Here is a 22880-nt window from a genome sequence, read left to right as displayed (position 1 = left end):
CTAAAGATATAAATCATCACTTCTGTGCTGTTCGCTGGTGATCAGTGCCGGTCCCGGGGTCTTCTGGGATCGACTTGGGTACAAGACATCATGATGAGAAGACCCGAGACTTGCTGTGATAGAATGGGTAGCACAACCGGACCATAACTAAAATGAAATGTGGACCCTGATTAGTACGGGTCCTGGGTCGGGTCTCAGATCCTAGAGTTCAGGTAGACCAATATAGTCCTCTATAGGATAGAGGGCAAAGTTACAGTAGTACAGAAGTAATCTGGGGGGGGGGGGGTGACAGCAAAGAACCTGGGCAGGAAACAGAAAACTGAAAGGGGAGGAGTTATGCCTATGTTTCCTGATACGTTACCGATATGTTCTACCGAAAATTAACACATTTGCGAGAGTCGATTAAGCTTTCAGAAGGGGATAACAATAAATTGGGGTCCGGACAGGATGTACTGGCTTTACTACCGCTAACCGTGTTTGTATAAGTTAGTAACCAATCACCGGCTCCAGCAACATGATTGGCTGAAACTAAATAAAACGATACACCCCGTTCACCCAGTTTATAGCATTCCTGCTATCGGACTTTTGTCTTCCCTGGCAGACCCAATTTGTTGAACATTTTTATATTATGCTATTGCAACATTAAATTTACATCCCTAACAGTTAGCTGGCCGCAACAATAGCTGACATTTGGAAAGATAACAGCGTTCCTGGTTGTCTTGGTCTAAGTCAACAACCAAGACCCAAACCAAAACAACAGTGGTGGGGCAGACCGCCATCTATGCATCAGCTCTGGAATGTAATGTTCACTCCAAAAAACAAAAAGGTTTCACCGTCAGACGGAGCGAGAGCGTAATGAGGATTGTTTAAAGAATATCTCGCACATGTAAATATACATACAATATATGTAAATATACATACAATATATGATTAAAGATATATTAAAGAGGCCATCTCAAAGATTTCTTTTAAATATTATGTCAGTTAAAGGGATCCACCGAGAAATCTGTGAATTGGCGGTTGCCCGTCTGACCTAGATTCAGACGAGTTGTTGATGCCTAATTCATGTGGACTTAAAGCGTATCAGTAGCCGAGCTCCTGTTCGTGTGAGGGAAATACACTTTTGATTACTTCCCAAAGATTTCTAATGTGTTCTGACCAGTCGCTGATTCGAAAGTGCCAGTAAAAACACAATAAGATTATAGTTTGCCTACAAACAGACAGATAATTTAAGCTATTTATGGGGCTGTAGCTGTGTTTCACAATGATATTATCAGCTGCTTTTGGCTTGGAAAGTCTTTGCGGAGGGTGACCTGTCAACGGCGAATCACAGCCAGTCTAATGATCACAGCACCCAAAATAGTGCTGTATAATCTACTAAGAATTGCATGAAACCTCCTTCTGGACACAATGATGAATTTGAAATTTAACAACTGGTCTGAATCTGGAAGAGACAGGCGAATACCAATTTACAGATGTCTCGGCATAACACTTTAAGTCACTTTCTATCGCACAATAAGGTAACACAATTGGGATTGAGCCTATGACCCCACTGGTGAAAGCCCTTGCGGGTGTGTCAGCGCCAACATTCCCGCCATGCATTCAAAACACCAGTGGCCCTGTGATTAACACGTTTTCCATCACCCAGCAGTGGTTATTCCCCCAGGGAGGGTAGGGCAGAGCTACTGCAACAGACTGGCTCTTCAACTCAGTTGTGTGTATAATGACCTACTGCAATGTTTTGCAATACATGGCGCCAAAGAGAACAAAACTGAGATCTTCGCGATTGTATTGATGTATCTAAAAAATGTAATACAATTGTTATTAATTAATACAATGTAATAATTATTGTGCAACCACTGCTAATGTCTTTTCAAGAATAGTTTCAATAACTTCAAGTTTGGGAGGAACTAAAATGGATATTAACTCATTATCATCTGTGTAATCGAAGGAATCCTTAATAGAGTGATTGTTGACGAATGCAACTTCAACTTAGTCCCCACTTAACGGTTTAAATGTTACATAAGAATGTTGATGCAAATATAAAACTATGACGTGGGAAGGTGGCAAAGCATCCGCACTTTGGAAGACGCATGTTGAACCACAATAGCAGCATGTCTATACATTTTAATTCATTCATATCTTGTCCATGTGTTTAACCCCCGTCGTGTGCTACTCAAGTTTTTTTGCGAGCTCAACTGACAGACATGTTTGGACAGCGCCATTGAATGCCTTGACCAAAATGCCGATGTTGCAAGGGCAACTACGAGATCGAAAACAACAACACTACCACCACCAACTCATTCACACAGAGAAAGAGAGAGAGAGAGAAAGAGAGAGATGGAGAGAGAGAGAGAGAGAGAGAGAGAGAGAGAGAGAGAGAGAGAGAGAGAGAGCAAGAGAGAGAGAGAGAGAGAGAGAGAGAGAGCGAAAGCCAGAGCAAAAGAGAGAGGGAGAGAGAGAGAGGAGAAAGTCATTCATGGACACTGCCAGGTTCAGGGGGAGAGAGGCGCCCCAGTGTTCTGGCAACCTTGGGAAGATCAAATGTGGCCAATGTCAGCAAGAGTCCTTATCCAGCTCCAGATGAACGCGGGCAAACGTTGGCTGCACGGAAGGTGTGCCTGCTGACGTCACTTCCAACGCACGTCCCAATGTTATCCGAGGACAACAAGATTGTTTGGGCTGCGTTAACAAGGCTATGGGAGAGAGCCGGGGAGTCAGTGGCTTGGCCCGGTCCCATGCGTTTCCCTGTGTGGCGAGGACTATACGTTCTGAGCCGGAGCGCGCCCCTCCTCGCCTGCGTCACAGGGAGACGCCGCGGAGACCTCGAAACGTAAGAAAAGAAACAGAGCAGACCACTTGAAGCGGGTTTCTTCACCACGCCGTAGAAGTGAGGCTGTTTTGGTGATTTTTCTTTCTGGGGGTCGGGGGTTAGTCAAGGTAACTTTATTGACCTCTATCGCTGGAAATCTCACCCACTTTTCAAAGTAACACTCAGCGTGTAGCCGTTTCTATGGCTGTGTGCTCCACCCAAAACAAATATTACCCAGAACAAAGAAAACTAAACAATAATTAGAAAAGCTCAGAGTCCTGAACTGTGCACGGTCTATCCAATAAAAGCATCTCAGTCAGAAAACGGCTTTAAGCCAAGCCGCTCCTCCTTAATTTTAAGCTATAAAAAGGGAAGGCAAATAGTTTGGGCAAATACATTGCTCATATCAATTGCACATTGCCACGATTCAAACAAAGGGGAAAACATGACCAAGAGTCAACACGTCACAGTGTTAATAGTACAACAGGAAACGACTCAAAAAAGACTGCACCTCTTGTCTAGCGGATAGAGGGGTTGACTCCCAGCCGTGAGGTTCTGGATTCAAACCCCATTGTCTGAAGACTACCTGTAGGCATCCTTGAGCAAGATGCACCCTTAATAAACCTTACCTGCTCACGATCAATGACACAAATCTAAAAAGGAAAAAACAGTTTTGGTTGGATAAAAAAAAGTGTACAGCACTACTATTCAGTGGCACCTTTTGGAAACACCACAGCATTGTTCTCCATCTCATCTGGGAGTTATTCAACAACATGTTTTCCTCTTCAGTAAAAGAAAAGAGATTTCTTGACCACCATGGTGAGACCTAGATACGTCTCCATCGCTAACTCAAGCCAGCTGCTTTCTAGAAAGAGGGGGGGAACGAGACGCGAACCCCTAATTCAAACTACCGTCCCCAGCAGGAACAACAGATACCCAGGATAGGATGTGGTGTGATATATATCTGGCCACTCATTCTTGTTTGCAAACACGCAGCTTGTATTAATGTCTTAATACAAGCCCTTTTTTTTTTATGGTAATGAGAAATACCAAACTCATAAACGTGTGGTCAAGAACAAGAATGAAGATAATTAGCTTGCAATATATTCACTCCAAAAACAATATTGCAGGATAAGGGGAATACATCAACATCCCGAGGCATGGACAAATATTATTTATGAAATCAAACCCTTACATAAAGGCTTACAAACCCCATATGATACTTACATCACTTTATCTACTATTTATTTCATGGAACAGTGAGTCTGCTCCCCTCTTGAAGCAGCGTTGATGCACGCAGCGCTAGCTTTATATTACCAATTAGCCTCCATCTTAAACATGCTGTAGCGATTAGCATCCAAACAGCGCGGCTCTGCGTCGAGCCAGCGCTATGCAATACGCTTTCACGCCGTTATCGCTCAGCCCGTCAGAGGGCTCAATGGATTTTTCTATTAAATGTTCTGAAGCAATTGGGTATTTGATATCATACTTCACCACTTGGATAAAGGTCATTTTGAATTGACAAGCAGCATCTCAAATGACCAAAGCCTCCCAACCTTTTGAGGTAAAAAGAGGCACAGGACACTTTGCTCTTTGCACATTCATTGAACCGCTTGTTGTGTCTTTCAGACTAAACAATATAATAGTGGGAGTACAGTAGACCGTGCACGGATAAGTCTATTTCTAAATTTGGATTCATGAACTCACTTCCTACCTCAAAATAATCACTTCCAAGTGTTGTCAGATGCTTTTCTTTTGAAAGCAACGAAAAATCCCTTAAACGATAGATAACCTTATGAAATGTGTACTTAAACCCACCGACGAAGCATCTTATCCAAGGACAGGCCCCAATAAATCAGAGAAGAGCAAGTGAACATCGGGCAAGCGATAGCCAAAAGACTTTAAGTTGGCTTGGCCGGTCATTAGTTTAAACCCTTGCAATTCAATTAGAGAGCGAGTCCACCAAGCCGTCATGCGGCACATTGACGAAGTGTGCGGCCCTTTCGCCATACGATCAATCATATAGGACGAAGAACGTGGGATTTATTAAAAGATGAAACATTACAAGAGTGGATTTATTAACAAAAAGAAGGGGGGGGGGGGGTTGTGGGGGGGGCGGGGGGGTTGTGGGTGGGCGGGCTTACTTGTAGAGGCTGTCAGGTTCCAGGCACTTGAAGACCACAGAGTACATGGCAGAGTGGGCGTGGTCACGGTTCCTCTTGCCCGCCACCACACAGGAGGAGCCCAGGCCGGAGAAGATGTCATCCACCAGGCTCAGAGTCTCCCCTGGTACACAAGGACGATGTGTGGAGAGGTAGCACGGGGAGATGGAGATGGGTGGAGAGATATGGAGGGAATGGGAGATCGTTCATAAGCTCTGCATTGTGGGCATAAGGCCAAACGGTTTTAAATGACGTTTTAATGTTAATTTATTATACACATATTTTTTATTTGTTTCTTATAATGTTAGAGCTTTTAAAGAGCCAACAAAATAATAGCAAGTCATTCTTCAACACAATAAAAAAATATTAAGTGCATTTATTTTTCATTGGAAGACATTTACAACTTCTACATACAGAGCCAGTTGGAGGCTCACCTTTGCTTGGTCCCGAAGGAGCAATTTTTCAACACATTTAACCTGTCAGGCAAACAAGCTCCAATATGGTACATCATATAACAGTGGGGTAAAAACACAGGAACACTCAATTATGATTCATGTCCTTTCTGGGCTCGTCCTTGCCATGCCACGGTGACATCTCACCAATGTCCTTCGGAAAAAACACCCATTCACGAGTTGTGAAATATCTTTAATCTCAGCTTACGGGAAAAAGCCAACGCAACACACACTTGTTAATTTAGACACACATACACACACGAAAATCAAGTTTCCAGTCCTCGTGGGGGTGATGGAAAGAAGCAAAAAAATAAAAAACCTGTCAAAACAGTTTAAAAGGTCCCAAATGCTAGGACTTCCAACTATTTCTACAGGAGATAAAGGGCAGCTTAGTTTAAGCATGTGATACATGGGCCAACTTATAAACACAAGGAGTGAGTCTGGCTGCCCGGGCACATGGGGATGGTAAGCAAAGGTTGCAGAAGAGGGAGAGGAAAAATGAATGATTTGACCTTTAACAGAAAGAGCTCTGTGTATAGGAGGTTTCCCCAAAACACATTCCTACACTGCTGAACTCCATGTGCCAGGTTTGCTCTTTCGAAGGTTCCCTCTTTTTTTTTAAAAACACAAATCCCAAAGTTCGATTCACTCAGTTGAAAACTTGCTTAGGGTTGCAAACCAACCCCCCCCCCCCCACCGGAAAAAAATACAACCTCTAGTCTAATCTGAATTCATGATCGGACTTGTTTCTCTCAGCGTGTCTACCTACAAGGCTCCCATTGAGGGGGACAGCGGAACATGTTTATAGGGTACATTTAGAGTTTGATATTTTATTTGTTTACGTTACTCCATAAGCTTAGCGATACGTCAGCACGGCCGGGCCGGCTTTGAAAAAGCTAAACTAAACATCCTCCCCTGTGCATCTGTAAAACATGTAGTCCCAAACTAAACACAACAACAAAAAACACAACAACAACAACCTCAACAATACTAATGCTTGTGCTTTGGGGGCGTTTTAATATTAGGCACGGTTGATCGTACCGTGCCTGTGTGTACGATGGCCACCTTTGAACTGGTCGAAAAAACTCGAAAAGGTACATGGTTTGGGCACTAATCAAACAAACTGGTGTTTGGGGTTGGATGTACAGGGATCCTGTTCTGGGGCTCCTGCTGTGACAGCGTCCTGTTCTCTGAACGCTATGCACCTGTACCCTCGCTAAATACAAACACACCCTTAGCGTCCTTCCCCGAAGGGTCAAACAAGCCAGGCACCTTAGGGGGAAACCACTTCTATAGTTGACTGTATATGTTAACCCAGGTAAATTACATCTCACACTTCTGCTGCAGATCCATGTTCGCCTGGGTGCATTTAGTTTGACCTTCCTTTGGAGGAGCAGCACTGCATTTAAATCTATTATTTAGACAGACATTTCACAGTATGTGTGGCCCTGGGTAATATTGGCCCCATGTGGGCCAGGCCAGAACCAAACATTATGGAATAATATCTGTGCTTCATTTACATTGTCCTATCATTGTTCTCTCTCTCTTTGTGCCATTTTCCTTCCTTTCTTGCCTTCACATCTCATTGGCGTCACCTGGCTTGTGTTAGTGCACAACAGGATTCCAGGGGAAAGGTTTTGTGAGGCTAATCAAAAAAAAAAGGGAAAACAAAAGCATGCATACAACTCATGAGTCATCATTCTACGTCGCTGTACGCGCGCGTGTATGCACAACTTTTTCCTCCGCGGTTTTGCCGCTGCTGTGAGTAGCGTTTATTGGGCCTAACTCCTGTTCACACAGAGAATATTTTAGGGACAAACAAATATTTTTGAAATTTTGGGGGTAAAAGAGTAACTGTGTTACTGTTAATAAATGTGAGAGTCGCAACTTCCTCGTACAACATTGGTAAGACGTCACCGTCACAGAGTGACATGTAACAGTTGAATCCACCGACATAGCTACGACTATATCAATTACCAAGTGAAATGATTATACAAAAAATGCAAGGTCATCCACAAATATAGAAATGGTAACTAATTCAATGACATGTATTATATATAAGATCAGAAGTGCAACTACTGTAACGTAGAGCGAGAGAGCGAGAGCGAGAGAGAGAGAGAGAGAGAGAGAGAGAGATAGCGTGAACACAGTTGCAAAGTGAGGCAGGGTTTGTGTGACAATACACGAGTATGCTTCTGCTGTTGAGGAGTCTTGCCCCCTCTGCTACTTCTGTATGCATGGTTCAGCTAAAGCAACATTGTACCCGCTAATGTCCACATCTGCCAGCTGCTGTAGCATTACAGCTCCAGATGGAAACGTTTCCCTTTTAACCCGAACCCTCCAAGGACTCCCCTTATCTTAGTGCCTCGAAGCATTGACGCAGTCATAGTCGTAGTGGTGGTGGTTCCCGACTAGAAATCAGAGAGAGTGGAGAGAGGCCGCGGGAAGAGAGGCACGGAGCGACGCAGAGAGAGCGAGAGCGAGAAGCAGACATGTTTTACTACCTTCTCTGAGTTCCCTGACACCTTTGTTACTTCCTGTGAGTGGTATTGCAACACCTTGCCAGATGCAGCAGCCACCTACTTGGCCTGCGTCTCACCCAGTGCTCCCTGCGCTGTTAAGCGTACCCTCTTCTTAACCCTAGCCACGCACCACACAGCACTGATGCAAAGCTTTGAGAGTGATTAAAAAGAAAATAACAATCTGCCGTCTTAGCTTTGCTTTGCCTTAGATTTATGCAAACAGTCATAAAGACCAGAGAATCATTCAAATGTTAAAGGGAGGAGCGTTATGCTGGGCTAATTTCCAACATGAAAGAGTTTTGAACAAAAATGTGAAGTAAATCATCAGTAACATAAATACCGTTTTCTCTGAAAGGATGTCGCAGACGACATGTGAACTGTGTATCCATCCTATCTTCTCTCTCTCTGTAAACTACCCCTTTTGTCTCCTGAGCTCACAACAACCCATTGCCTACCTAAACTCCCCCCCACCTCCCACCCACCACCACCACCACCAACCCCTGGCTCCAGTTTAAAGTGGTTTAAACCAGGTTTACCTTAGCTTACCCCCTTTAAGTAACACCTTGTCCCTGCCAAGGCTTACTGCTGGGCGCGCTTGCATGAGAAAGTACACAACGAAAGCACGAGACTGCTTCGTTCATTCAGTAAGCCATGCACCATGGAGAGAGAGAGGTGGGCCGGGACGGGGGCGGGGGGCTCGTGTCGAGTGCCAGACGGGATGTAAGTTGTAGATAATTGTTATGGTTTGTGGGTATAACACAGGGTATTGTGTTAGCCAGCTAGCGGTAAACGAGATCTTAGGTTGTGTGTGTGTGTGTGTGTGATATATGCCCAAGAAGGGGGATCGTGTTAGGGGTGGGGGACAGACGTTGCAGCTTGTCTTAGTCTATGTGTATGCGCTATAAGGACATGCATGTCCTGTGGCCAAGACCTGCGGGCAGGGGCCTTTCAGTTCACCCCTTGGCATAACACGCAAATAAACTGTAAATGAGGTAAATAAGCACAGCAGGGCAATTATTATTCACTCTTTCCAATTTCCTACAAAAAAAAAAAAAGTGAAAAGAACAGCCAGTGACATATAAGGGTTTGTGACTTGGCTAGTTCACGGCAGAATCGCATGGCATGATTTAACCGCTAACTGGAAGGCTAATTTGTGTTGTCCGCCGGTGCCAAAACACAAATCCGTAGGCCCTTTTCACCTAGCAGACGTCGTGGATCCCTCACAGTGCTAAGCACTAGCAGGGTGATGGAACTAGAGAGTTTGGAATTCCGCCTTCGGTTTCATCAGAAGTGTGCTTTCTGTAGCGTTTCTCCTCCGCTCGGAGAACAATTTACAGTTATAAAAAAATTAGGACTCTACAGAGGCAATTCCTGATCGCTTGTGGCGTCTGTTTCAGTAAATTCGATGAAGCCGTTATGGCAACACCGTCAAACACTGTCAAACATGCTAGGTATTTATTCATCTGTTTTATAAAACAACCTCTTTGAATACAACCAGTAACTGCTGCTAGTCCCTGCGAAAAATAAATGAAGGCCATCAAAATGGGCTAAAGGCATCATTTTTAGAGAGTCCCTATTTTAGATTTTTGAAGGAGATGAAAAAATTATAACTTTATGTTTACATTCTCTGTTCGGTTGCCTGAATTCCCCCTTGTCTGCTGACAGCTGGGATGTAATTAAACCCGATGACACTAATATAAACATGGTGGACGTCACAAGCGGTCCATAGCTTTCAACACTTCCAGCTATGTAGCGTATTAAAGGGCCCCTATTTTACCACAAGTGTGATGCTGATTAGACATCACAAGCCTGTTCAACATTCTACCGGCTTGTGGTGACATAACAGGTGAGAGGGTCCATTCAGATGCATGATGGGTGGATTAGCCCACCAGTTGGTACAGAGAGACTGCTCGATTGATGTGTCCATCATACCTGGACTGTGCCACTTGTGATGGCACTAATGAGTATGGGTATTTTGTGATGCTACTCCACCACACACCTGGTGTTAAAATAAAGCTCTTTGAGCAAACTGCACTGCCGTCGCTCTTTTGTCGTTATAACTTCTTTTGACACCTGACCCTGCTTGTGTTATGGTAGGGATGACCCCATGAAGCTAAGAACATACTTAGCACTTGGACAGAAAGTCTCAGACAACACATAGGATGCCTTTAAAGAAGAAGCCATAGACTCACCCATCTCCATGATCACCTCACACGTCAATAGATCAATGAGTCCTAGAGACTGACCTATACACACAATTTGTTTGCTAACTGTTGCAAAAAAACAAAAGCTTTGGAGTTAAAGTGATACCCTAAGACATCAATTACTTTCTCTCTGTGTGAATTACAGGGTCTGGCCGCTTCAGGATACGGTCCATGGCAGGACATGAGAAGATTGTAAAAAAAAATAAAAAAAATAATGAGGTGAAGTTGCACATAATTGTCCATATTTTTCTAATCAGGAGGGAGATGTCTGTCGGAGATAGAAAGTGTTGCACTTAAAAGGTTACTCAAACAATTAAAAAAACATCTCAAAACGTTTAACAACTTGGAGACGAACAAGGTTCTCGTCGTGCCAAGCGATTCTCCTGAGGGGGAACAACGTGTCACATCCATAGGAATTCCACCGCGGGCTCCCGGTGACTTATTCATGGGGAAGTGGCTCATATGCATGGGCACACTGTGCGTGCCCTGGGACGGCTCACGTAGAGTACAAGTGTTGTTTTAACAAGTATACAACCTTTTCTGCTTGGTGTTGGAGTTTTCGCAGACCGTTTCCCCAAGTTTGAAACCCTAGGCTACCACTTTAATGATGATTAAAGTGCCCCATTACCCTGCAAACAACCATGCCACAGCCCTCAAGATACATAAAAACAATAATCCACAGGCTTGAGGGGAATCACAAAAAAGAGGAGAACCTTTCCCCTGTTGACTGAACAGAAGGGAAATAGCAGTCAGAGACAAACAAAGAAAAGGTGCTAACTATTACGATATATTAGGCGTGATTAAACAGGAAATGTGGATCTGTTTTGTGTCAACATAGACTCCGGTGCTTTGTGCAGATGTTTTTTTATTTTCGTTTTTTAACCTCAGAGCAGCTGCCAGTTATTTATACAAGTATTTATTGTAATCCTTTCAAAATATAATCACACATCATCTATCTTTGTAATGGCTTGCTGTCGTTCTTCTGGGTTGGTTGAAACCAAGCAAGTTTTCTTGTCTTGATTAGGCCATCAATATGCTATCAACAACAGGCAGTGAAGACATTAAGAGCTTAGGATTCTGCTGTTCCTTACAGCCGGGCAAGTTAACAATTCAAAAGCACACTTGACACTTCTGATGCCGCCAACAGCATCACCAGCGGCAAGCATTTTTTGAAATAATTCACATTTCTTGTGCGTCCCAATGTCGTTAACGCTCACCGCGGTCAGCCACTGCGATGGTACATTTTATAACTGCACTCCACCTCATGCATGCCAATCGTCCAAAAATTGGTTGCAAGGTTCGCAATTTTTGGTTTGTTTCAAAGCCACTAGATACTGGCAAGCCAAAGTGGGCCATAATGTCCTCTTTAATGGGGTACATCATTTTCCCGGAAGATATATTGTCGTTTTATCCACTCGGAAATATCTGATGTTTCTGCTTGACGTATGGTTAAAATAATGAAATGGCATCTGAAATGCATAGAGTTGCCTACTAATTCTGTCTGAAAGAGACGGAGAGGCGGCTATTGGCATGGCCATCTGGATGAGGCATGGCCTCGTCCCGGGACAAGCTGTCCCATTCAACAAGACATAACACAAGACGTGAGCATTTAATGCATTGTTTGAGTTTGCAGTGCAAAAGACAACAAACACCAACTCTCCTGAATAAGCATATAAAGAGTCTTAGAGACTATGACACAGAAAACACAATTTAAGTGAATCCATACAGAAGCATGCAAGTGCGTTTGCCACAATTAACCAATTGTGTGTGTTTGTGTGTGTGTGTGTGTGTGTGTGTGTGTGTGTGTGTGTGTGTGTGTGTGTGTGTGTGTGTGTGTGTGTGTGTGTGTGTGTTTGTGCCTGCGTGTGTGTATGACTTCATCCCCACCACCGCCTGTCTCCCTGTCTGCAATGTGTTTAGAAATTAGCCACAGGCCTCAAGGTCATTTCAGGCCAGGGCAACCATTGCATTCCCAATTGCAGACTGTGTGTGTTCATGAGTGCATGCATGTGTGTGTGTGGGTGTGTGCTGTATTTGAGTTTGTGTGCGTTTTTGAATGTGTGTATGTTTGTGCGTGCGTTTGTGTTTGTGCGTATACATGATATTGGCTCAGACAGAGAGTAAACTACTGTTTACTATGTATATATATATATATATATATATATATATATATATATATGAAGTGGACAGTAATATAGTACTAGAAGTACTCTAAGACAGGGAGTAGAAAGTAATATAGTACTAGTAGTACAGGGAGTAGAAAGTAATATAGTACTAGTAGTACTCAGAGTAGACAGTAATATAGTACTAGTATTACTGTCAGACAGGCAGTAGTCAGTAATATAGTACTAGTATTACTGTCAGACAGGGAGCAGTCAGTAATATAGTACCGGTAGTACTCAGGGAGTAGAGGAGGACTCGAGGACCTTGGGGTAGTTCCTTTTTTTCTATTTTTTCCCTTTCCTCCCAAAAGCTATTTGCTAATATGACATCATTCTGTCTCTCCAATTCATTAGTGCCGCACCACGGCGGCCCACCTCCATTACGGTTGGGGGCCGCGGCCGTGGACCCCTGGCATCTCCACACTAACTCATTGATTGAGGGCCCCTGAGAGACGCAGTAAAAATGCAAAGCCGTGGCAGGCAACCCGGGTTCACGGCTTGGCCAGAGACCCGCGGCTACCCGGGGATGCTGGGGAGGAGAGCAGTACTGGTGTGGTACGCATGGATCATGGAGGCAGCGTACTGAGACACGAAGCTGACCCATTTTGTACTGGAGAGGCTCCTGTCCATAAAGCCACGAAGTTCGTTTTTTTATATAAATGTGAAAAATAATAAATATTGTTACATGAATGTAAATGGTAAAAAGACTGCATTAATGTAGCGCTTTTGTCCAAAGTGCTTTACAATATTGCTTAACCTTCATCCATTCATTCACACACGGCGGTGTCAGCCATGCAAGGCGAGAGCCAGCTCGTCGCGGGCAGTTAGGGTTGGGTGCCTTGCTCAGTGACAACTCGATCGAACTAGCAACCTTGCGGTTACCAGCCAACCCACTCTATCTCCTGAGCTGCTGTGCCCTACCTGTTCCTCAACATAGCATACATTGAGGAGCAGGTAGGGCTTAGGGTACAGTAGATCAGGAGGTAGAGCGGGGTTGAACTAGCAGCCTTGGGGTGAACAGCATCGATGCTCTACCTCCTGAGCTACAGTATCCTAAACCTTACCTGCGCCTCAATACATGCTATGTTGAGGAGCAGGTAGGGTTCAGGGGGGGTAGCCACAGTGTGTGTGTAGCAACGCATCGTCTGTGGATTTTGCTACACGCACGTTACACTGGGGGATAAGCCTCAACTGAATGGGCTGTAGACCGCACTAGAGCCTAAAATAAATGAGGGTTTGGTTATCCCTTGTTTATTTAATGGTCTTGCAATGTTATTTTATAGTGAATAATAAAAAACAATCGTGTGTTCAATCGTGTATCTTTACGGCAGTCTTTACAGTTGCTGTAAAGACGGTTCACACAGTGAATTTCCATTGTAACTGTATCAAGGGGAATGTAGGAATTCCTCTAAATCATATTTATTTATTTTAAAACATTGAATAACATTCTACAAGCGTTTCAATGGAGAAGATGGTGTGAAACAAGATGAACACAATGCTGAAATTGCTTAGCAAACTCAATGGAACTGTCCGGCAAGGTTTTTTTTGCTTTTTCCTTGCGTATTCCCAAAGTGGGTTAATCAGCCAACTGTCTAATGATCGGATTGGCTGCTGATAGTGAATGGATTTAGAGCGGTTACACAAGTCCGCCCCGGTGGTTATCTGAAATGAATCACCGCTAATCATAATTGAGTGTTCACACAGGCCAAGGTATAATCGCAGATAACATCTCTCAAGAGGATTATCATAAAAAGGCAATAAAGAGACACATATGGGTGCTAATATCTTGTGCAAGATTTTTAGGAAATGAATGATCATTTGTCGAAAGAAAGATATATATATATAAAAATATCTATATGTAGGCTGCATTAACCTGGAATAATTCAGATGACTTAATATGATAAGGGAAAGATACATAACAAAGTAAGCAATAAATTAACTAATAAATTAAAGTAGAAAAAATAATAAAGCTACACTATTAACCTACCTCCTAGGGTGTATACATTTATGACATTAATATAGTACCTGAATAATATCTATATCGGAGAGCTATTGCGTTGCCATTATTTCAGCTGTGACACCCTCAGTATGCTGCCTGGTATGAATGACATCCATTTCACCTCATTTGATCCTACTTTAAACATGCAATCTTTTTAAAACCATTTGATAAGACGTGAATCAGTGGCGACCGCTGCTTAAGATAAATAGATAAAGATTGGCTGAAATAAACTCATAAAAAGATTGCTGAACGATTATAATAAAAAAAGACATGGCAGTCAGGGGCTTTGTAGCAACGGAGTGGTTTTGTGTTTACTGGTATAAGACATTCAGTCAACTAGGGACCTTGGCTATGACAAAGTTATCCTCTGTGACGAGGTAGTGGGAAGAGCAGACATCACAGCGGTAAGAGACCACATTTTTCTACACTAGACTATCATAAGTCAAACAAGGGAAGGATATCGTAGTGGCTATGGTGTAGCCACTCCCATACGGAAGGTTCTGGTTAGATCCCCTGTGTCTGTTACCATAACCGGTATGTTAGAAGACGACCTCATCGGCACTACCTGCTCCTTAAAGTTGAGTTGTAAAGAGAGAGGGAGCAGAAAAGATCGGAACAGAGCAAGATTTTGAAACAATGCAATACATATCTCCATCATCGCTACGTTTCTCGGCCATTAAGAAGTGTTGCATTTCATGTACCTGTGATTGACCGGCAAAATGGATTCCCCAAACCAATCAGCGAAGAGATGCCTCGATCCATCAGAATCGGCCGGGGATCAGGCTCACATCTAGAGTATCTCATACAGAGACAGGCGCAGTCGACTCAAAAAAGAAACTCAGAGCATTTCGCTCGCAAAAGCTGATGGCTATGGCATTTCAAACAAATGACACTCTTATTCTCTTAACTCTTTCCAACAGTAATGTTACTGAACTGTATCTGAATCCCTTTGGATCACTTATCAGTTTAAAAGCTAATTGGTAGAAAATACTGCATCAGTTCACAATGAACTCACTGATCCTTTGAGTAGCATTGAACCAAATAAATGCAATGATGATATTTTGGTCAAAGATTATGATAATGGATTGCATCGAAAACCAGTATTTAGGGCTTAAGAAGCACTAGTTCAAATATAATATAAATCCTTTTGGTGTTAGTAAGACCCATTTAAATTAAACATTGTAACAAAAGTAATGCCTGGCATTTGCCTGACTTACCAAAGGAAAGTTTAAGATAGAGCATCTTCCCCATCTTAGATCCATAATAAAATGAAGATCATCGACGCCCATTCACAGGGGAAATTTCAGGCCCAATTGCTAATGTACACTTTAGGCGCTGGGTGGATTGCCTCATAAAGCTGAATAAAGTGAACTTCAAAGTTGCACAACACCTAAAGTTTTATGAAGCAGCTAATGCATGCTTCAAAGAAAATAAAACGCTGTGCCAAAGTGGCAGAGGCCCGCTTCTGTCACCAACAACACAATGTGAGCAACACAGCACCTCTTTTAGTTGGTCTCCATTGTGAATCAGTCCAATGTGGCATTAATGGAGTTTTACTTTAACCATGTTGAACATCGACTCAAACAATGTATGGGTCAATACATTGTTTTATTGAACATTTGAACACTGTACGTGTTTTTAAATGTTTAATTAAATTGGTCACCGACATTATGCAACCAAGCATTTCACATATAACATCACATTTACATTTAGCAGACCTTTTTATCCAAAGCGACGGTTCATACACACATACACACACCGACGGCGAATTCAACCATGCAAGGTGCCAGCAAGTTCATGGAGAGCAGTTAGGGTGAGGTGTCTTGCTCAGGGACACCTCGACAAACACACACACACACACACACACACACACACACACACACACACACACACACACACACACACACACACACACACACACACAGCTAGATGAACTCAAACTATAAACCTTCCAGTTATAAGCCAACCCACTCTACTTCCTGTCCAGCTAAGACAGCATGTTGTGTCACCTTAAAACAACATGCATCTTTCCAAGTTGAGATGCTGAATATCTATTAAAACTGCGGGAGCACACCACCAATATAACATACACACAAGTGCAAGTTAGCCCTCAACACACACCCGTGGCCTCCCAGACACACGCGAGACACTTGACATAAAGACAAAAGTCGCATGTCACTGAAAAATGGACCACTTTGGCCTCAGCTACGCACTCCAATTATAAACAGTGATTAAGTGTTTGTGGCTGCGCGGCTACGTAACAGGAAGATGATGAGGGATAAGAGGATGTCATAATGACAGAAGAAGAATCAGCGTCGTCTAATAAAGAGACAAAGAGAGAGACTAGAGGAGTGGGGAAAAGAGCAGCAGAAAGAGAGAGAGAGAGTGACTATTTGTGAGAGTTTAAGACATAAAGAGAGAAAGGGAGAAAGAGAGTGAGACTGCAGGAGAGATAGAGAGAGAAAGAGAGAGAGTGAGAGAGAGAATATATAGGAACCAGAGAAAGAGAGAGATGGAGAGTATCTATGTGAAAGAGAGAGAGAGAGAAAGAGAGAGACTATAGGAACCAGAGAGACAGAGAGAGAGATGTAGAGTATATATGTGAGAGCGAGCGAGCGCGAGAGAGAGAGAGAGAGAGAGAGAGAGAGAGAGAGAGAGAGAGAGAGAGAGAGAGAGATGGAAAGTATATAAGTGAGAGAGAGAGAGTGAGAGAGAGAGCGAGTGAAAGAGTGAGCCTGAGGGACTAATGAGTGACGCAAACGAGGGACTGAGACAGTGAATGAGGGAAAAGATAGAGAGAGAGCTAGCAGGGAGAGAGAGAGAGAGAGAGAGAGAGAGAGAGAGAGAGAGAGAGAGAGAGAGAGAGAGAGAGAGAGAGAGAGGGAATGCAGAAAGCCCTTGGCCGCCTGCCTATAGGGATCTGCAATCTGCTGATGGTGAAGGCTCGTGACGAGGGGGCGTGGCGTCCATTTTTAGCGATGAGGTCATCTTTAATTAACACAACAAAGAGAGTCAGCTGTGTCACTTCAATCTGTTATCTGCGCCCCCCCTGCTCAAGGACACTGTTTATCTCCGTATAATGGAATCTCTCCTGATGGGGGCTCTATCGATGCAATGTTTGGGGGGGGGGGGGGGGGGGGGGGGGGGGAGGGGGGCAGGTATGCCACTATGCATGGCCTCTTAACCGATGTTGAAGATGTTACATAAACAGGGGGACTGACAGGGAGGGAAGGGGGCTGATACCAGTGACCCCCCCACCACACAGGAGTGTGGAAGAGAAGGAGGAGGAAAAACAATCTAAAATAGAAGTGGAGTAGAGGAGTGGAGTAGAGGAGAAGAGAGAAATGTACCCCAGATTGTCATTGATTCCAATATACCGGGGTCTGAAATAAGAAAAGAAAGGAAGAGATGTAGAAAAAATAAAAAGATCAAATGACGAATCACTCTCTCGTTACCACGGTGCCAATGTGAGATGACATCATCGGTAGCGCTGCCTCTGTCTGCTCTCTCTCCCGCTCTCTCTCATCCACCACTGCCATCTCTGCTGTCTCTTCATCTCCTCCACTCATTTCCCTCGCCCGCTCCTCCTCCTTCCTCTCTCCATCTCCCTGATTCCCGCATCTTTTCGTCCCCTATTTATTTTCTAATTAATTTGATAATTTCATTTTTTTCAGCAATGTCTTCTCACCTCACCCTCCCTCCTGTCTCTCTCCCAACTCTCTCATCTCTATCTCTCTCTCTAACTCCCTCTCTTCTATTTCAGTGCCCCTCCCCTTAAGCTTGTTTCCACGGCAATAAATCAAGTGTCAAACAGTGATGATGTGACACAAATAGACTATGGAGTTTTTTTTTTTTTAATTAGCACTGAGTGTGTATGTTTCCGTGTCTGTGTGTGTGTGTGTGTGTGTGTGTGTGTGTGTGTGTGTGTGTGTGTGTGTGTGTGTGTGAGTTTGTCTGAATGTGTTTGTGTGTGTGTGTGCGCATGCGTGTGTGTGTGTTTGTGTGTGTTTATCAAAGGCAGGGGTGCGACGCTACGCTGATGAGAGCATTCATGTGTCTCCACGTGGCATCCAGAGGCATCAGTGATCGGAGGACAAGTGGACCAGATTAGCATCTTTGAGAATGCAAATGAGTCTGTCTGTGTTTATTAGTTATGATATTGATTGCCGGGAAGTCCTCTGGGGGTTTTATCCTCACGTGTCCCTGAAGTCATGTGAATTCGTAAGGGAATAGTCAATATATATAAAAAATAACAGCTGAACTGAAATGTGACCTCTCTCTCTTTATATCTTTTGTTGCTACACACACACAGACACACATAAACATACGCACGCACATGCACACACACATACATGGCATTCTGTATGTAAATATACAAACAACTAATTTTTTAGGATGTCAATATCATGTATTAGCTAAATTCTCAAAGTTGGGGTTTAAAATACTTAATAAAACAGTAGTATTAAGTCTATTAAGTTTAAATGTATTGTGTCTGATACAGACCTCTACAAAGAGCTGCCTCTGCATTGGTGTGCCATCTAGAGGCCTGAGGAAGAGCACATGACTCACTTCAGTACAGCTATCACTCACTCACACACACACACACACAAGTGAACACATGCACACACAACCAATCACACAACCACATGTGCGCACACAAGCACACACACAAGCAAACACACACACACACACGGACACGGACACAGACAGACAGACAGACAGACAGACAGACAGACAGACAGACAGACAGACAGACAGACAGACAGACAGACAGACAGACGCACACAACACACAGAATAATGCGTGCAAGGCAAATGAAGACTGCTGTGGGTCTAGTTTTATAGATCTACTCAATTATTGTCTGCGTCAGAAAACTTACCATACCTTTCAAATAAGGTTATTCTGCCCAGCGTCTAGCCCTACGACGCGGGTAAGACGCAGTTGACGTTGGCGGTACGTCGATAATTGTGCTATTGTTCCGTTGATTACTTACCGAGAAAATAAGATTGTCTGTCTGACTCATTGGAGCGATCTGACTCATTTAACTACTCAATTTCCCGCAACAATAACACGGGGGGGAACATGTTATTGTTGACATTGATTGCATTGATTGATTACGACTACCCCGTGTGTGAGCGAGGAGCGTTTTTGGTTTCCAAATGCCACACCGATAATCTCTGTCAGGTTTTGTTCAAAAAAATAATTGTAAGGGGGAGTCCGGTAGGGTGGCTACTGCTAATGGAGAGTCTGGAGGTTTTGGATGTGGAGAGTGTGTGTTAGATCTGGGATCCGGTACTAGTACTATGTTATAGCACAACATCTGGAGGGAGACGCACAGGCCGGACACCAGAAACTGAAAGGGGCGGAGTCGCGGTTTGTTTCCTGTTTTGTTACTACGATTTTCAACGAGAACTTCCCTTGCATGAGTTGTCGAAGCTTTTGTAAGGAGAATTTAGGGGTCTAGACCCAGACACGCCCCCCCAGACCAGGACCTGGACCAGCCCAGACCCGGCCCCGGACCCCATAGCACATGCACTCAATCTCCAGATTTAAATTTGAATGCGTGTGTCATTTTACAAAACAACAAAAAAAATGAGTGTGTTCGCTGCTTACAGATCCCTCCTTCCAGCAACATGATTGGTCGAAACAAATGCTAGGTGAAACAAGGTGAATTCCCTACTCACCCAGATTTGAGCTTTCAGATTTTGGATTATCAATCTAAAGTCTGATTTTTGAGACCCGACTCTGCTTAACTGTGAGAAAGACATCGGCTGGCAACTGTAGAACCCTTTTTGTTTGATTCTTGTTCTAGTCCAAGTGTCAGTTCTGTTTTGTGTCTTGGACTCTCGTAGCATTACAGAGGAAGACAAAGAAAAGGAAACGGTCCACATCGATTTATGCTCTTACCTAACCCCCTTACTTCAGTCACGCATTCAAACCGCCAAACCGAGTCAAGCATATTCAACAAGTCAATTACCCTTTTTTGCGTATGATGGCCCAACAATTGTTCTATTTCGAGTTGGTATCAAGACCTTTGCTTCACAACGAGAGACACAAGGGATGTCAACAGAGTTGTCTCTCTGTCTGTTCATACAACCAATACATCTGACGACTACCTCATCAACACCGTAAAGTAATGCGTCAAAGTTTGGAGTTCCAATTACTCCACGGCAACGAAAAACAACAGGATGCACGGCAATTACAGCCGGGGGGAAAGTAATAATGAAAGATGACACACAGTCGGGAACAACAAACCCCTAATGTGACACAGGAGAGCGACAAGGGCAGCAGTGACGATGACTAATCCTCAGCGATGAGCCTTTTTATCTATCATGCGATAATAAGTGAATGAGAGGCCTATTGTGTGCGTGGGTAGGGGGGGGGCTTTCGGGTTGTGACTCACCCCAACCAAGGACCTCCACCTGACCTCACCTAAGTCAGGGTTCCCGACAGTCTCTGGCCTGCTTGCCTTTGCCTCCCCTTCCTCCACCATCATCAACACTGGAGGAAAAAACTTGGGCACATCCGTGGTGCTCTTCGGGGGGGGGGGGGGGGGGGTCTGGAGGAAGGGATGATGGATGACCTGTCCTCACACCTCCCCCCTCCTCCCTTCCTCCTTCTTCCAGCAGCGCCTCATTTTCTCCACTGTTATTACATTTCTATCACCCAGGTCTCTCTGACTCACCGGCACCACCACCACTGACCACCACCACTGACCAACACCACCCCCACCCCCACCTCAAGCCCATACCCTCTCTCAATTCATTTTCTTCATTCTTTCACAGCTATCCCACCCTAACAAAGGAATCCATGCCATTTTGAGGATTCTGTGTCACCATATAAATACAAAGCAATGACGTAGATGACCATGTATCGGCCGCGGTGTTCGAATCGCCAACGAAAAGGTACTGGGTTCAATCCCCCATATCTATGGGGGAAGCATGCCTGAGTGACGTGCTTCTACATTTACTGAGTCGCCTGAGTTCGACACCGGGTCTGCAGAAACGACTAAACAACGTGAAGGGATAGAGATGACCTCATACGAGTAAATTAAGTATTCACAGATCTCTCCCAAACCCGGTTGAACTCGCGTCGGATTATCATCCCACAATACATCAACAGGAGGTTCAAGCAAAGTCCAAGAGCAGCAAACACACTCTCCATCTGCTCCACCGTGCCCTTCGATTTTGGACACAGGTGTTAACCGGGTGTTTTTTTTGTGTCGACGGATGAAAGTGCATTTGAGTCCTGTTTCTTAAGATACACAACTTGAAGGGCATGTTTCCCGGAAATCCATGTCTGCTTGTGGAACCCCCCTTCCCCCTAAACCCAACACCACCACCATCCCCGACTCCCCCGGAACAATACATTGCAGCTCGTTATCCTGCAGAAAAGATGGTGGCCCAGAAGACCTCCCATTTAAAATTTGTGAACACAACTGTACTGCCCTTTCCCCAAAATGCCAAGCACTTCATGCTTATCCTGGGGCGATCAACCTTCTCCCTCTCCCTTCGAACGTCACTGTGTCAGTCTGCTCTCTCTCTTCCTCTCTTTCTCTCTTCCTCCCGCTCCATCTCTTTCTTGGTACCATCTCTCTTCCTCTCACTCTCTCTTGTAGGTTCTCCCCACCTCTACCGCAACAGAATCAACCCCTTTGCTTTGTGAGAGAGGGGACACAAGTACATTACGCTCCGTCAAGAGCACAACCACTCCAACACATACACACACAAAACCCTTTCCAGACACTCATTTTCTACCTCGCCTTGACTCAGACAGGGACTAGACGTGCTCTCGCTGCTTCCAAAAAACTGCAGCATGTCTGGGGAGGGGGGGGGGGGGGCTCCAGCAAAACCTTCTCCCATCTGTACTTGCCTACAGGGCAGGAACGTCTATATGCTAGTGCCTCTCTTGTTTATACAACCGCTGGTCGGCCTCCAAGCTTTCTTTTGGCTGGGGCACTTCATCCCCCCCCCCCCCCCCCTTCCCCCCGCCACACACACACACACACACACACACACACACACACACACACACACACACACACCGTCTCCCTTCTCCTTCTCAATCTCCATCCTGGCAATGCCGCCACCATACACAGCCACCCAATATCGATCAGACAGCCTCTCGGAACCCAGACGGCTGTCTGTCTGTCTGGTCCTGTCGGTACGGGAGGAGGAATCACTCCCTAACTGGATGGAGGCCTGGCCATCCATCTCCTCTCCCCCCCTCACCCCACACGACCTCAGCCGCCTTGGCCCGTCACCAACCCCTCTCTCTCACTTCTCAGCGAGGCCATGTGGAGCTCCGCTGGGGGAGAAGCATACGTTAACACTGGCCAGGGTCGGGACGGGGACGGGGGGTTCCATTCCCACCGGGACCACCCAATGAGAATGCATGCACTCAAGAAACAGCCAGACGCTTTGGAGTAATAAAATGGTATGGCATGGTACCGCCTTACATTCATCTTAGAAGAATCTGAGTTTTGGACCAAACTGATTAGTAAGTTGTCAAAGGCTTTGTGTTGCTGTAGGTTTGAATTTTTAATTACCTTTATTTTCATACTTTGT

The 22880-nt window shown here is 44.5% G+C and overlaps 1 protein-coding gene across 2 annotated transcripts in view; it reads right to left on the bottom strand.

The window, feature by feature from the left end:
* Positions 1–22880, bottom strand: part of astn2 (astrotactin 2) — a 269562-nt gene that overhangs the window by 13313 nt on the left and 233369 nt on the right. For both annotated transcript variants that reach the window (XM_030341421.1, XM_030341422.1), the window contains one exon: positions 4957–5098. In XM_030341421.1, the coding sequence (XP_030197281.1) occupies positions 4957–5098 (142 nt within the window). The remainder of the gene's footprint in view (positions 1–4956; positions 5099–22880) is intronic.

This window comes from Gadus morhua, chromosome 19, assembly GCF_902167405.1.
Source record: "Gadus morhua chromosome 19, gadMor3.0, whole genome shotgun sequence".
NCBI lineage: Eukaryota > Metazoa > Chordata > Actinopteri > Gadiformes > Gadidae > Gadus > Gadus morhua.
The sequence above is the reverse complement of the archived record's forward strand: the minus strand, read 5'-3'. Positions and strand labels throughout refer to the sequence as shown.